General features: G+C 32.1%; 1 protein-coding gene across 1 annotated transcript in view; it reads right to left on the reverse strand.

Moving 5' to 3' along the window:
* Positions 1 to 4,634: 4,634 nt before the first annotated feature.
* Positions 4,635 to 15,323, reverse strand: part of LOC120090218 (adenylyl-sulfate kinase 3-like) — a gene marked incomplete at its 5' end in the record, with an annotated part of 22,614 nt that continues 11,925 nt past the window's right edge. The window contains 3 exons of the mRNA XM_039047766.1: positions 4,635 to 5,096; positions 5,190 to 5,237; positions 5,385 to 5,405. Of these exons, the coding sequence (XP_038903694.1) occupies positions 4,999 to 5,096; positions 5,190 to 5,237; positions 5,385 to 5,405 (167 nt within the window). The remainder of the gene's footprint in view (positions 5,097 to 5,189; positions 5,238 to 5,384; positions 5,406 to 15,323) is intronic.

The following is a 15,323-nucleotide window of genomic DNA, read 5'->3' on the forward strand; positions in this document are numbered from 1 at the left end:
GGTCTGCCACAAGTCTAGAAATAGTATTAAATGAGATTTATTTTCGGGATAATGTCTTTCATATAAATATAACTTAAATTTGTAAACTAGTTTCTAATTAAAACATGTAATATTTTCCTCTACTGTTATCAGTAAGGTCATTAAAAGAAACTAGTAGGTTAACCAAAGTAGCATCAGTTAATATCATGCCTCTCCTCGGGCTCAGGAGTGCGGGCTTGGAACGGGGTGTGACATTGAGAGAAGAAGAAAGTTCATTGGAAGTGGAGAATGATTTGACTTTTGTCTAACAAGGTTATAGAAGATAAAGATGATTTTGAGATATTGTACTGGTCGAAAATGAATGGCTACAAATATCCCATTTTAGATGTTTTGGCAGTTCTGATATCTACAGTCGCTTCTGAATCTTAGTACATGAGGAAGGATTCTTGATTCCTTTCGAAGTTCTTTGACTCCAAAAACAATGGAGGCCTTGATATGTACACAAAATTGGATTCGTGGCGGCTAAGTGTTACTAGATCTCCATCCACAACTTGAAGAGTTAAAAACTTATGAAAATATTGAGTCAGGTAATTAAATGAATTTTTTATTGTACATATCTAAACTGTTTATTATACATATCTAACATGTATTATGCTCAAATAATTAATATATTTAATTTTGCATGATTTGTTTTGTAGAGAGCCCATCATCTTATGTCCCTTTGAAATAAGGAATTGGATTTGGAGCATAATGATATTTTAATGGTAAGATTTACTACTATAAGATCAAATATTATTATGATCCTCTTGATTTAATTAATTTGTAATTTTTTCAGAAATTGAGAAGTGAAAAGACCAAAGATGAAGAAGAAAACTCACTCAAGTCATTCATCATGTCTCATGGTGCTTTTGAATGTTATTATTGAACTTGAAGCTTTTGAATGTTATTATTGAACTTGGCATTTTATGTAATAGGCCAATAGTCATTATTAAACTTGGACTTTTTGTTTTTATTTTGAATGTAGACTTTGAATATTTTGAGTAGAGACTTTGAACTTGAACATTTGAATTGAATTATTTGAGGAAGTTTCTTTTGAAGTTTATATTGAATTTATGGTGGTTATATTTTAATGTAAATGTTAAAATTTCGCATAGATTACATGTTTTTTATATTAAATTTTTATTAATTGGTGTAATATTTTTAGAATTAGTTCACTTTTTTAAATATGAAAGTTTATTGACCCACAAAAATCAAATTGTTCAATAGAAAAGAGACTAACGAAAAAAACATTCAAAATAAAAAAAAACCGACCCAACCCGACCCAATCCGAAAATTTTGGGTTGGGTTGACACTTCAAAAATGAACCAATAGGGTTCATTATTAGCCAACCCGAATTTTTGAGTTGGTCCACAAAATTCTTCTAATCCGGCTCAACCCGGACCATGTACACCCCTAGTTTATATCAACTTCTTTTTATATATATAAGACTTGTAACTATCATTAATCAATGTGCTAATTAACTCTTCAGTTAACAAAACTATAGAAAAAAAAAAAAGAAATAAAATAAATATTTAAATTCATTACCAATATTATTCTTATTAAAATTTGATAATATAAACGTGCAATACAAAAAATAACTGATAATAAATATATTAAATTGGAGGGTGAGTGGATAAATTTAATTGAATTATAATGACTTAAAATTGATTTAATAACTTGATGTAATAAAAAAAAATTAACAAACAAAAATTAATTATTGAAATTGATCTTGATTAATTTTATATTTTATAATGACAAAAAAGTATAACACATACTTAGACATCTTATTCTAATTTCCATACATAACCAAATACAAACACAGTTATCTTTAATTTACAGACATCAAACATTATTATTTTTTAGACATCCATAATACCTTAAACCAAATGACTCTTTAGACTATTTCTTTTCTCACGTGTTTATTCAGATTATTTTAATAATATAACATATTCTAGCTATTTGTGGTTAATTCATAATAATAATAATTAATCACTCACTTACTTATAAACTATAATCTTCAAAATTTGGTTGTATTTTTCTTTTTATTTTTTAAGTCAAAATTGGTTAGTGTCAATTTTTCATTTGATGTTTGATAAAAAAAAAAAAAAAAAAAAAAAAAAACATATTTTTCAGAAAATAATAGATAGAAAAAGGTATCATAACAATTATTTTTTTTAACAAATCGATTTTGTATTTGCCTCCAAAATTCGAATACACGTCTAATTTTTTTGAACAAAATTTAAATTTTATTTTTATCCAATAAAAAGCCGAATGAAATAATTTAATTTGTCAAAGTTCCTTCCGAAAAAGAAAACGAAATTAGTAAATTAACTCTGTTAAACAAATAATAAAATAACTGATTCCTACTTCTAAAATACATAAGAAGATCATCCTAGGTAGTATAAAAGTAGTTTATACCTTTAATTTCAAATTGTCCTATATTCTCTTGTTTGAGAGTAAGAAAAGAATTTCATTGTAAGATTGTACAAGTAAAATTTTTCTAGTTTCTAGCAAGTCATCTTTTCTATCCACGATTTTAGAATTTTCCACATAAAATTATTCTCAAGCTTCTAAATGGAGGACCCAAGTTCTTACCTACAAAAATGTTGTGCTTCGAAGATCAGATTTGCAAGATCTTGAAGATCAAAACTATTTAAATGTCATTGTAATTGATTTATACTTTGTTCATCTCTCTACTTACTACCAATATGATGAAATCCTCCTAATTCCAACGAGCTTCTCATTTTTGTTAGCTAATGTTGTCGACTTGGACAGTTTCATATCCACAATTGAATTCCTAGACCTTCAAAAGAAGAAACTCATCTTCTTCACTGTCAACAATGACAATTCTCATTGGAGCCTTCTTGTCTATTATAGAAAACGAAATTTATTTATGCATTACAATAGTGTGAAGGTAAACTACAAATTAGCTTTCTTAATATGTGAATCTTTGAATGACTATATTAGTCATGATTTCGGCCAAATTCATGGGGTGTCTGGCGCTTAAACAGAGAAATTGATATGATTGTGGATTATATGTGATGGAAATTTCTAGGGTTATCTGTGAATGCTATTCCAATGTTGATCGATTTCTAAACGAAGAAGAAGATTGGATTTATGAACCTTTAATGTGATGGAGAGCGTAGATTGTAATTATGTTGAGTTTGATATGCATTCTGAATTGCTGGGGCTGATTTTGAAAATGAATAACGAAGAAATCAAGTCTTAATAGATAGTTTTTATTAATTTTATTATGGTTTTAATATTCTTTAATTTTATGTATGTTATGAAGTTGTTTTAGAAATTGTTTGTGAATTATTAAATGAAACTTCAGAAGTTTAAAAAGTTTCACATGTCTGTTTTGTGCCACTCTCCTCTCATCTTTCCAAATGCTATGGAAAAGATTCTTTTATCAAATCTCTTACTTGAAACGGAGGGATAAAAAAATACGAAAAAAAGAGATTTTTTTAAAAAAGAAAATAAAGAAAAAATATTTTAAATGAAAATAATTTGAAAATAATTTGCTATATTGGTAAATTTTTTAAATTCATTTTACTACATTTGAAACAAATCTAAAATTAAAATATCAAATCAAGACAAAAATTATAAATTTCATAACATAAAAATTAAAACAAAATTATTATTATCTTTTCAAAAGAGAAAAATTATCGTACAAGATATTACGATTTAGATTGATAATTATTAGTTTAAAACGTTAATCCATTCGATAGAGTAAAAATTTTAGATCTCGTTTGATAACATTTTGTTTTAAATTTTATTATTTTTAGAAATTAACCATATTTTATCTCAATTTCTATAATGTTTTGAGATAATTTTTTAAAATTAAGCATGTTTTATCTATCTATTTGGATTTTGAGTTAAATTTCAAAAATAAAAATAAAATTTAATTCTTTTTAGTTTTAAAAAATTGACTTGATTTCTTAAAATATAGGTAAAAATATATAACAAAAAAAAAAATTTATAGATAGGTAAAATACGTGTTTATAGACTTAATTTTCAAACACTAAAAACTAAGACCCCCTTTTTTAACAATTTCATTTTTTGTTTTTAGTTTTTGAAAACTAGGGACATTTTCTCTACCTTTCTTATAATGATTTTCATTTTTCTTGTATAATGATTAAATTCTTAGCCAAATCCTAAAATCAATAGCAAGTTTTTCAAATCTACTTTTTTTAGTTTTTGAAATTTGGCTTGATTTTTTAAACCATTGATAAAAGTAGATAACAAAAATAAAGAAAACTGGAGGTAGAAATAGTATCTATGATCGATGCCTAAATAATTATCAAACAAGACCTTAATTAATGAAATTATATTATAATAAATATGTTTTCAAAATTTATAGTGAAAAAAAAGCTAAATAATATTTTTTAAAAAAATCAACAATAAACTAATAAGAGGGACTAAGTTTAAGATTTATTGACAAAACATGTATTAAAATTGGATAACCGAAAGTACATACACAACCAAAATGGTATGTTAACATCAAATATACCATACTAGACAATGATTTAAAATCAGTCAATTTGATTGCTTTGACTAGAATATCAACTAAAATAAATCCAACATAATTCTAAATCATGATAAAATATGCTATATTTTGAAATGCTATCCATCACAGATTTCCAAATAAATATTGAATTATAGCATTTCCAATATGACTTCATATCTACATTACATTGCTTTAACAGAAAGAATAAGTGAGAAATTCCATAAAATCAAGATCATCTATCTCTACTATAATACTTCTTTCTAGAGAGATCATATTTACATCTTCTTTAAAAAAAAAAATCTAAAACTACATTTTGTATTCCTTGTTCTAGGAACCTCATCTTATATTATGTACTGATTACCTATCAGTCTATTCTTTAACATATTTGCCATCAGAGATCGAACCATTTGATGTAACCAACGGGTGGTCGAGGCGACGGTTGGAGAAGTCTTTGCAAGTAGAGCTTGTCGCTAGGCTTGAAGAAATCCTTTCTCCTCCAAGTAAGTCACTATCTGCATCGCCATAGCATATGGGGTTGGGCAAACTCCATCATTCTGCCTTAATTCAAACAGGAAAAGCATCAGGTACAGACTTGACATTGCTAAAGAAATGAAAATGTTGAACAAGGATTTGATAAAAATGCATTGTTTATGATATAGTACCTCGTAGTTCAGAGGCGGTTCGTAGGGGTCATCGATCCTGGTAAAACCTGCAATGCAATGTGATTGTTCATTTTCATTTCTATCTGCAAGTGCTTTTTTTTAGATGAGAAGAATTTCCCTGATAACAAACATTTCATTTCTATTCTATCTGCAAGTGCTTTTAAGGAGCAAAAAAATGGATTCTTCAAGTGTACCTTTGATCTTCCCGTCTCGGGCTGAAGGAAATCAGAATTTGAGATTTTCATGAGCAACGGAAGTAAGGTTATTCCAAATCACAATCATAAATGAACAATGCATTTATAGTCGACTTCGAACAAACGGTTATACCATTCATAAAGAAATTACAGCATGATTAATTACAAATGCTCAAAGGGAAAACTATATGAACATTTGTAGATGCGTCTCCACACTCCGATGCACGACCACTCAATCAGCAACCTCGAATGCTCGATCTACACGACCGCAACACAGCAGCACGAACACCGTGCTTGTCCTCAGTGATTGCCTCGGCCACGAACTCTTCAGCAACACGAACGGCCTCCACAACACCATGAACGACCTCCAGAAAACCTCGACGGTGTCGAGTTGAGTCTGACACTACCAACAAGGCTACCTTGGTATTATCGGTGTGAGAATCTAGAGGGTGGACTCTATTCAGACTTGGTATGAGGCAGACGAAGGAGGAAACACCGATCGCGTACACGACTGGGCAAGTAGGAGATGACGGAGACCTATCGTATAGGTCGATGCCCAATCGTTTAGATAAAGCTAAGCGATCATCTAGCAAAAGCTATGCGATCATTTAGCTCATCGTTTAACTCGGTCTGTCGCCTACAGACTCTACACGATCGTTTAATTTAGGCTAACGATCATCTAGCAAAACTATGCAATCGTTTAGTAAATACTGCATGATCGTTTAGCTCGCCCAACCGTCGTTTAGTAAATTCATATTTACTTGACGACTACATGAGTTTCTTTTGCGTGAGAGAGAAAACTCAAAAAACTTTTTCAATCTTTTGTAAAACCTCATCTTGAAAATAGGAAAACCATTTTCCTTTTAAACTCACGGTTACCATGAATTAAATAACCACTCACTCACTTGGTTATTAAAGAAAAATAATTAATTATCCAATAATTAATATTATTATAAATATAAATGATAACCAACTTATCATACTATATTTATAACCTATAGTTTTAATATTTCATCTCATGAAACATATAAACCATAGTTCTTTTTCTATTCCATGGTACTTGATGTAAATCTCATTACATCAATCCTCCACTAGATGTATCTTATATATCATACCGATTATGTCATATATAATCAAAATACCTTTTGTCAATTTGAACATTTCAAATCAACGCCAAGAACTGATCCTCAACTGAATTCATTGAGCTACCAAGAGAACCTCATGGACCTGTAGCTCGAAACTCCAACAGTACGTGAACAACCGACTAAACTCTTTAGTCACGGGATCCACCATCCGTTAACTGCCAGGCACTCCACTAAAGACCGACAGCTGGACTCTCCTTACCACAGATATATTATGTGTCTATCTTAACCAATCAACAGTGTGATACCCCTTCAAAGATCGCTCGTAAGTACAGCTGGGCCAATAACCGTTATGTCCTTGTAGTTACGTCTGTCTCCTTAAGTACTATTGATCCCTCTAATGAACATAAGTCATAGTCCTACTATGATTGAGTCTTCTCTTCCAAAGAGAAGTTGTGGCCTGTGAAACCTGGATTTCCATTTTTTCCTACTTAAGCAGGAAATAAAAGGGATTAACTAGGTGAAAGTTAAATCCTATGTTGAAGTGAAGGAAAATTCTAAGTGTTTAAATAGATTTGTTAAGTAGCTTTGAGATAAGCCTTAACTAGTAAAAATTTGGTTAAGTATAATGCCAAAAAGGAATTATGCGTTGAAAGCCAAGGCAGAAATGACCTAAGTACTAGACAATGCGTTAGCCTTGTGTTGGTGTGGTGCCATGCGTTGGCCATGAACCTTTGAAAGGTTTGGGCGTTGAAAGAGGCTGAAGTATGGCTGATAGGAAAGGCTATGCGGGGACAAGCATACGACAGCCTATGTCTTGAGAGGTTAGAAAAACGCATGCGGCAGCCTCAAGTTGCACATCCAAGGGCGCTGGACGTTGGACACGCATACATTGACCGTGTATGCGGCCGAAGGTATGTGGCCGAAGGAATGCGTTGGTAGTATATGGTGCGAAGGTCCCGAGACTCTTTCATAGAATTCCAATAATTTCTCCCGCTCCTCATGCGATGATGTGGCGTGAGGGCATGCGGTACGAGGGCATACGGTGATGTTATGTAAGGGCATGCAGTAATGTTATGCGAGGGCATGCAGTGATGCGACACGTTGGATATGCGGCAACACTACGCGATGGAGGCATGCGGCGATGCTATGCGGCAACGCTATGCGTTGATGTCATGCAGCAATACTATGCGTTGGTGTCATGTGGCGGTGCTATGCGTTGGTGGCATGTGGCAGTGCTACGTGATGGATGCGGCAACATTATGCGATGGTGAGCTATTCCTTAAGGTGTTAAGTTGAGAACCAAGTCGACCCAAAGGTTGTTATGCGTTGGTGACGTGCTATGAGCCAAGGAAATCTAAGGAGCCAAGGACATCCAAGGCATGCGAAGCATGCACTAATTGGTGGTGTCCGGACATAGGAATGTTGCGGCAATTGGATGGGCGCATTTGTGGTTAGATGAACGCATATGAGGATGGATGGACGCATTCAAGGACGTCATCCAGACATATGGGTTGTTAGGAAGAAGTCTTAAGCTATAAGCATATGAGGTGGATGCACAAGAAGACATGCAAAATTGAGAGTTATGCATTGGTAAAAGGGGAGCAAGACACCTTGGCTTGCGCTGACGCAAGATTGCGGTAATAGTGTAAGGAAAAGACACTTGGACATGCGACCAAGTAAGAGGTGTCGGCCTTAGAGTAATCTTGGACGCCTATAAATAGGGCCAAAGACTTCAGACCATAACTCAAATTCTCCTCAAAGGACATTCAGAAGAGTGTATGAAGGCTGAATAGGAAGAGACTACGCGTTGATGAAGAACGCATGCATTGGTAGCAAGACCATGCGTTGGTCAAGGGGTTCCAAGAGGGGAAGATGTTGTCGGACAGAAAGGTCAGGAAGTAACATCAACTTGGGACGAGGAGTTCTCCCAGAATACTCGTGCATTTGGAGTGATTTCAAAGCCACCTGAAAGCTATGAGAGTCTAGTTTTCAGGGTAGGGCTGACGGAGAAGAAGCTCCAAGGAATCAGGCTGTAGGATGAGAAAAAGGCAGAAGGGTCTAGCTGACGAGTAAGTTGAGCCAGTCTTCATGTTTTGAAGATTCCGGCCAAACCACGAGGAATTATGAGCTAATATTTTGAGGTAAGCTTCCTAAGACATTTTATAGCATGTTTTTAGAAGCATGTATCTCGAGATAAATCTTAGAACTATGAGTAATCTGAGCTTTAAATTGAATCTGGATCTTAGGGTTCAAAAGGGAGCCCGAGGTGATCAAGGAACTTCTTGAGAGAAAGATTCCTATCATTACCAAGGTGAGTGGTACTTTCCTTTAAGTCTTAAAGCATATCTTTTAGAGTAAATTGTATATGCTTATGTTATGAATGAGTACCTAGCATGAGAATGAGATTATGTGATCGGGATGGTCAGGGGTCAATAGACCTAGTTCCTGAGCCTGTGGGAGGATCCTCGTATGAGATGGATAATGATTGAGACGAAATGTACAAAAGGTAATGGGTTAGAACTTAAAAGACTGAATATTATCTCAATATAACATGACAAGTAGTTTTGAGAAAAAAAAAAAAAAAAAAAAGGTTGGAGGAAAATCTTGAGTTACCAACAACTTGACTGAAGTGACGATCATGAATTTGAACAACAAAAACGCCATGAGAAAAGAAAATTGTCCTGAGAACATTCTTGAGGATTCTTTATTTTAAATTATTTAATAGAAAAAATCATCAATTAGATGACCCACACACGACAGCCAATAAAAGCATCTTGCTCAACACTGTACCCAGCACTCTCCGTCAAGTCCAGATTCAATTACCTAGGTAGCTTATGTATGCAAAAGTTAAACTTGTTTTTCGCTCGCTCCAGATGTTAAGTGGTAACCACGAGCGAACTTAGAAGGCGTATTAAAATGCACTGACCATAGTAATTTAGGGGTGAAAATTCCCACATAAAGAGGCATCATTTCTTACAAAAATAAAATAGGACAACCCAGAAAACCTCCATCTCTGTTAAATTTATAGCCATATTTGCCAGTAAGGCGTGCCATAGGGAGAAAGGGTCACCAAGTCATCTGACTATAATGTTCCTTGTTCTAATAACATCTTAACTTCTAAAACAATTTCATAAAACTAGAATAAGATTCTCAAAATCTAATCTATTATAGGTTTTTCTAGAAGGGGAATTCAATATGAATCTTATTCGCATCCTAATAGCTCTATGGCAATGTGTGGCTTGGATCCAGAGGGAAAATTTTGTGTTCATGGTTCATATTCTCTTCAATCACCTCAAAAGAGAACTCATTTTTCTCTTGAAGAATGAACACTAGTAAAATCTATTCCCTTATCATATATAACAATATAAAATGCTATTTGTTTGTGCAACCAGCTAGCTATGTTTAAACATTTTTAATTTGTTCTGTCGTTTACTGCAGCAATATTTTTACCGGTGCACATACAATATTATTAGTTGTTTTCTCGATTCCTCCCTAGATCTTGCAAATTTTAATATGGCGGCACAAAAGCTATCGCATCATTTAATCATTAATCCTATAAATGACAATGAAGAGGACACTTCCCATAATTGGTTTTTTGAATGTTTTGAAAAGTAAATATCCGATAGGCCCTTAAGAGATATCCTGAAGTTGGTTCATATCTAGCTAGGTAGGTGGGTGGGGTGTGGGAAAACGAGCAAAAGGAGCTTTTGATTTATGTACGAGTTCCCACATTCATGAACAAACGACCGAATGAGTTTAGAACAACGCTTTCCTAAGCTATGACTTCCACCTTAGTTCACTTATTAGAATGACCCTATTATTGCTTTTCTTTATTTTAAATTTTTACCAATAGAAAATGAAAAAACAGAAACTTTCTTTAGTTATCCATCCCACAAGGCCAACTTCCTGCTTCTTGGTCTTCAAAGGAGTACTTTCTTTTTCTGCCTTGTTTACCTATGGTACTCTTTTTTGACAGGTGACAAGTGGATTGGACATACATGATGAAATTTAATTATTAAGGTTATAAAACATGAGTAACACTACTTATACATGAACTCCTTTATTTTTTGGATTATCTCAAGAATTCCAAAATGTGGGATTGCTTGCCAGCCCCCACCAAACTTTCTTGTGGACCGTTTGGCCTAAAGCCAATACCTTGTACTCTGAAAAACCTCAACACTGTATATTGTATATTTTGTGTGTTAATTTGTGGATGTTCTTAATGTATGCTACACTTGTGGCCTGTTACTAAGATTATTTACGAACGACATATTTCTTCACATGCGCACCAGTTTGTCGTTGTTAGTTCTGATTGGTTTATTCACTTTTTTACTATTAAAGTGATTTTTGCTTTTTCTACTCATTAAATGCTAACTATTAAGCGAGATAAAACCAACCCCTTGGATATGGTAATAGAAGGCGTGCTGTCCCGTGCGGCTTTCTATTACAGGCATAGAAAAGATATTCTAACATTAAATTGAGGTATTGCACACATTTACGCACTCTCCTAACTCCGTGTCTTTTAATTTCCTGAACTTTAATATTAACTTAGGAACGGTCGGGAAAACCCTTTCTTTTTAAAGGCCAGAACATAATCCTTTGCTCGATTATTTGTACAATCTTAAAGGAGTGGTCGTGTGTTACGTCTATTCTCATCACAACAATTCATTATCATTTCTCTCTCTCAGCTTATAAAAAAGTGGACTAGTAATCAGTAACAGTCACTAAAGTAACGATAAAGTGAAAATGCCATAATCATACATGGACCAAAGATCGTTTACTTGCCTCAGACCAAATTTCATTCCGCCATCAAAATGTTTCTGAATTTAACGCATCGTTAATGGATCACTAAAGAACTACCACGAATTAAAATAACTAGATTTCATTTAAATCCTATTAACGTATACAGATACAAAATCAAAGCCCAAAGTTCCCAAACAACCTAAGAAAACACATTTTTTTTAAGATACAAATAACAAATAATCAAAAAAGGAGAAATGTACCATTTGCAATGAATTCGTGAATTATTAAGAAACAATATTAACAAAAGGAAACACGACAAATCATAAATTAACCAAGAGATAGAAAGAAAAACAATACCCAGAAGAGAAAATCAACTCCCCGTAAAAGAATAAAGAGAGAGAAACCAGAAACGAGAGACAAGAGGATTATTGGAAGGCAAATAGCTGAAGAAGGGAAGTTGATAGAAAGGAATGAAAGAATCTGGCACAAGCGGTAAGCGTTTTAGCGAACTGTTGCGCCACTAAAATTTCAACTTCAGGAATCGTCAGTTTCCATTCCAATTCCATCGGTTTTTCGCCGCGGTGGAAGAGCAATTCGCATCCGCATTAATTGTCTATTTCTCTCTCATTGTTCTTCTGTTTTATTCCTGAAATGGAACCACCACTTCAAATCCAATCCAAGTACCTACGTTTGCTTCCCTTCAAACCCACCCAAATCCCTTTGCTGACGTGTGACTCCCTCCTATTGGTTTTCCCAAGTCGATAGGAATTTGCATGGGTGTTGATAATTAGAAAATTTCGTTGAAAGGGTTGTCCTAAGCGCAAAGATTCAACGTCCCAGCGACAGATATTAAGCCTAATGAAAAATATAAATAGAAAGCTTGCAATAGGAGTAACGATGTCATGGTCAAACTATTCGCTAGGTTTTTTAGGTACGACCGAACATGAACTCTATGTAGTTTCATCAAAGAAAAATATCAATTTGGCCGAGTTGCTTCACAACGCGACGTCGTATAAACCTTGAGAGGCAATACTTATTAATTGCTATTTACCACAATCTTCTATGACGTCCAACAAGCAAGGAGTAAATATAATGGAAGCCTTGTAAATAACCAGGATGTCAATTGGTCTCAATGTGTAAGCAATTTTATTGTGTGCCTTAGAGTTATTTAAATATTTGTTGTATACTAACTTAGTGACATTGAATCAGTATTACTACGCTTCCCGACTCAACATAGCTGCAAGTAATTCTTGCAATATTCGTTCAAATGGAATGTTGGTCTAGACAATAAAATTAGTAGGTTGAAGTTCAGCCAACTCCAAGGCCCTGCGTGATGTTTATGGTTCAATAATTTATAATGTCGTTGAAACATAACTTGAATGATACTGTCATAGTTTGTAGTTCGTATTATTATCCTTTACAAATTTCTAAAAAAAATTTACACAATGTATTCCAATAGTGAGTAATTATGGTTGAAAAAATTAATTTGTAATTTCAATCTAAAAAAATCAAGCATCTAAAATAGAAATGATGATAATGATCTTTGGTTTCTTCTTGATTCACAATATATTAATTTGGCTTCAATCTTCCTTCACACGTTGCGTAAAGAGCAAATTCTTTCATCTTTTCTTGTTTGCTCTCTCTTGAAAAAGCCTAACGTAATGAGATATAAAATATGTGTATATTATTTTAGTCCAAAGTGACATGAATTATTGATGTTTGGAGGCCCAATGTGGGTTTAGCCCTTGACTTCTCTCTTTTCCTACAATGTTTAAGTAAGAGTTGGGTCATCCACACAAAATTTAAATTATTAAATTTTATTTATGGTTTTAATTATTCCTTAATTTTACGTATCTTTATCAAGTTTTTTAGTAGAAATTGTTTGTGAATTATTAAATGAAAAATTTAGAAGTTTTAAAAAAGTTGTTTTGGTGCAATTCCTCTCTCATCTTTCCAAATGGTCATATGAAAAAGATTTGTTTTATCAAACTCTTTACTTAAAACGGAGGGAAAATTAAAAACAGATAGATTATTTTTTTAAAAAAGAATAAAAGAAAAAAAATATTTTAAATGAAAATAATTTGAAAATAATTTGCTTATATTGTGAAAATTATTTAAGTTCATTTTACTACATTTGAAACAAAATCTAAAATTAAAATATCAAATCAAGGCAAAAAAATTATAAATTTCATAACATAAAAAATTAAAAACAAAATTATTATTATCTTTTTTCAAAAGAGAAAAAAATTATCCGCTACAAGATATTATGATTTAGATTGATAATTATGAGTTTAAAACTTTAATCCATTCAGTAAAAATTTTAGGTCTTGTTTGATAAAATTTAGTTTTTAATTTTTTATTTTTAGAAATTAAGCATATTTTATCTCAATTTCTATAATGTTTTGAGATAATTTTTTATAAAATTAAGATGTTTTATCTGTGGTTAAATTTTCAAAAAAAAAATAAAATTTTATTTTTTTTTTTTCTTTTTAGTTTTTCAAAAAAATGGTTTGATTTCTTAAAAATATAGGTAAGAATATATAACAAAACAAACAAAATTTATAGATAAGTAGAAATGCGTGTATTTATAGACTTAATTTTCAAACACTAAAAACTAAGTCCCCATTTTTTAACATTTCATTTTTTGTTTTTTGGTTTTTGAAAAACTAGGAGACATTTTCTCTACCTTTCTCTTACAATGATTTGCATTTTTCCTTGTACAATGATTAAATTCTTAGCCAAATCTAAAATCGATATAGCAAGTTTTTTCAAATTTACATTTTTTTAGTTTTTGAAAATTTGGCTTCATTTTTTAAAACCATTGATAAAAAGTAGATAACAAATGAAGAAAATTAGGGAATAGAAATAGTTCTTATAGGCTTAATTTTAAAAACACAAAGACAAAATCATAATAGTATACTGATGGAGACCTCAATAATTATAAAACAAGACCTTAATTAATGAAATTATACATATAATAAATATGTTTTTCAAAATGTATAGTGAAAAAAAGCTAATAATAATTTTTAAAAATCGACAAATAAATTAGACACTAAGTTTAAGATTTATTGATAAAAAGTGCTTAAAATTGGATAATCAAAAAGTACATACAAAAAAGAACCAAAATGGTATGTTTAACATCAAATATACCATACTAGGCATAATGTTTTTTAAAATCAAGTCAATTTTTGATGTTTCGTTTGACTAAGAATATCAACTGCAAATAAATCCAACATAATTCTAAATCATGATAAAATATGCCTATATTTTTGAAAATGCTATCCATCACAAGATTTCCAAATAAATATTGAATATATGGAAGGAAATTTTCAGTTTTGGTCTACAAGTCGGAAGCATTTTCCAATTTGACTTCATATCTTACATTTACATTGCTTAACAGAAAGAATAAGTGAGCAATTCCATAAAATCAAGATCATCTATCTCTACTATAATACTTCTTTCCAGAAGATATCAGATTTACATCTTCTTTAAATAAAATTCTAAAATTACATTTTGTATTCCTTGTTCTAGGAACCTCATCTTCTAATGAGTACGATTACATTTAGTAATGTATGCTCATACGTGGGTGGTCGAGGCGACGGTTGGAAAAGTCCTTTGCAAGTAGAGCTTGTCGCTAGGCCTTAAGAAATCCTTCTCCCTCCAATGTAAGTCTTTATATGCATCGGCCATATTTGATAAAATTTTGAAAAAATGATGCGATATCCTGGCAAATGAGTTAAAAATTTGTTTTTTTTTTTTTTTTTTTTTTTTTTTGAAGATTGAGCTCGTAGTCTTAAGGTTAGAAATTAATTTCTAGAAAGCATATTAGGGATAGAGAATTAAATAAGGCATTTGTCAGCCGGATTTTAGGAATTAAAGCACCATGGAAAGCCTAGGCAGGGTTTGAAGGCGAACTTGAAACTTTTGAGAAATATTTTAGTTTACCGCATTGAGAGCAAACATCTGTTTTTAAATTTGGGGGCTGTGATAACTGGTAGAATAAACAAGTATTTAAAGTCCTCAAAAATTATGTGACTTCCTAACAATAGGAGGAAAGCGATGGTCCTAAATAGGCATATATTTCACAACTTAGAATTGCGACAAAACTAAT

The sequence above is a fragment of the Benincasa hispida genome, chromosome 11, assembly GCF_009727055.1.
Source record: "Benincasa hispida cultivar B227 chromosome 11, ASM972705v1, whole genome shotgun sequence".
NCBI lineage: Eukaryota > Viridiplantae > Streptophyta > Magnoliopsida > Cucurbitales > Cucurbitaceae > Benincasa > Benincasa hispida.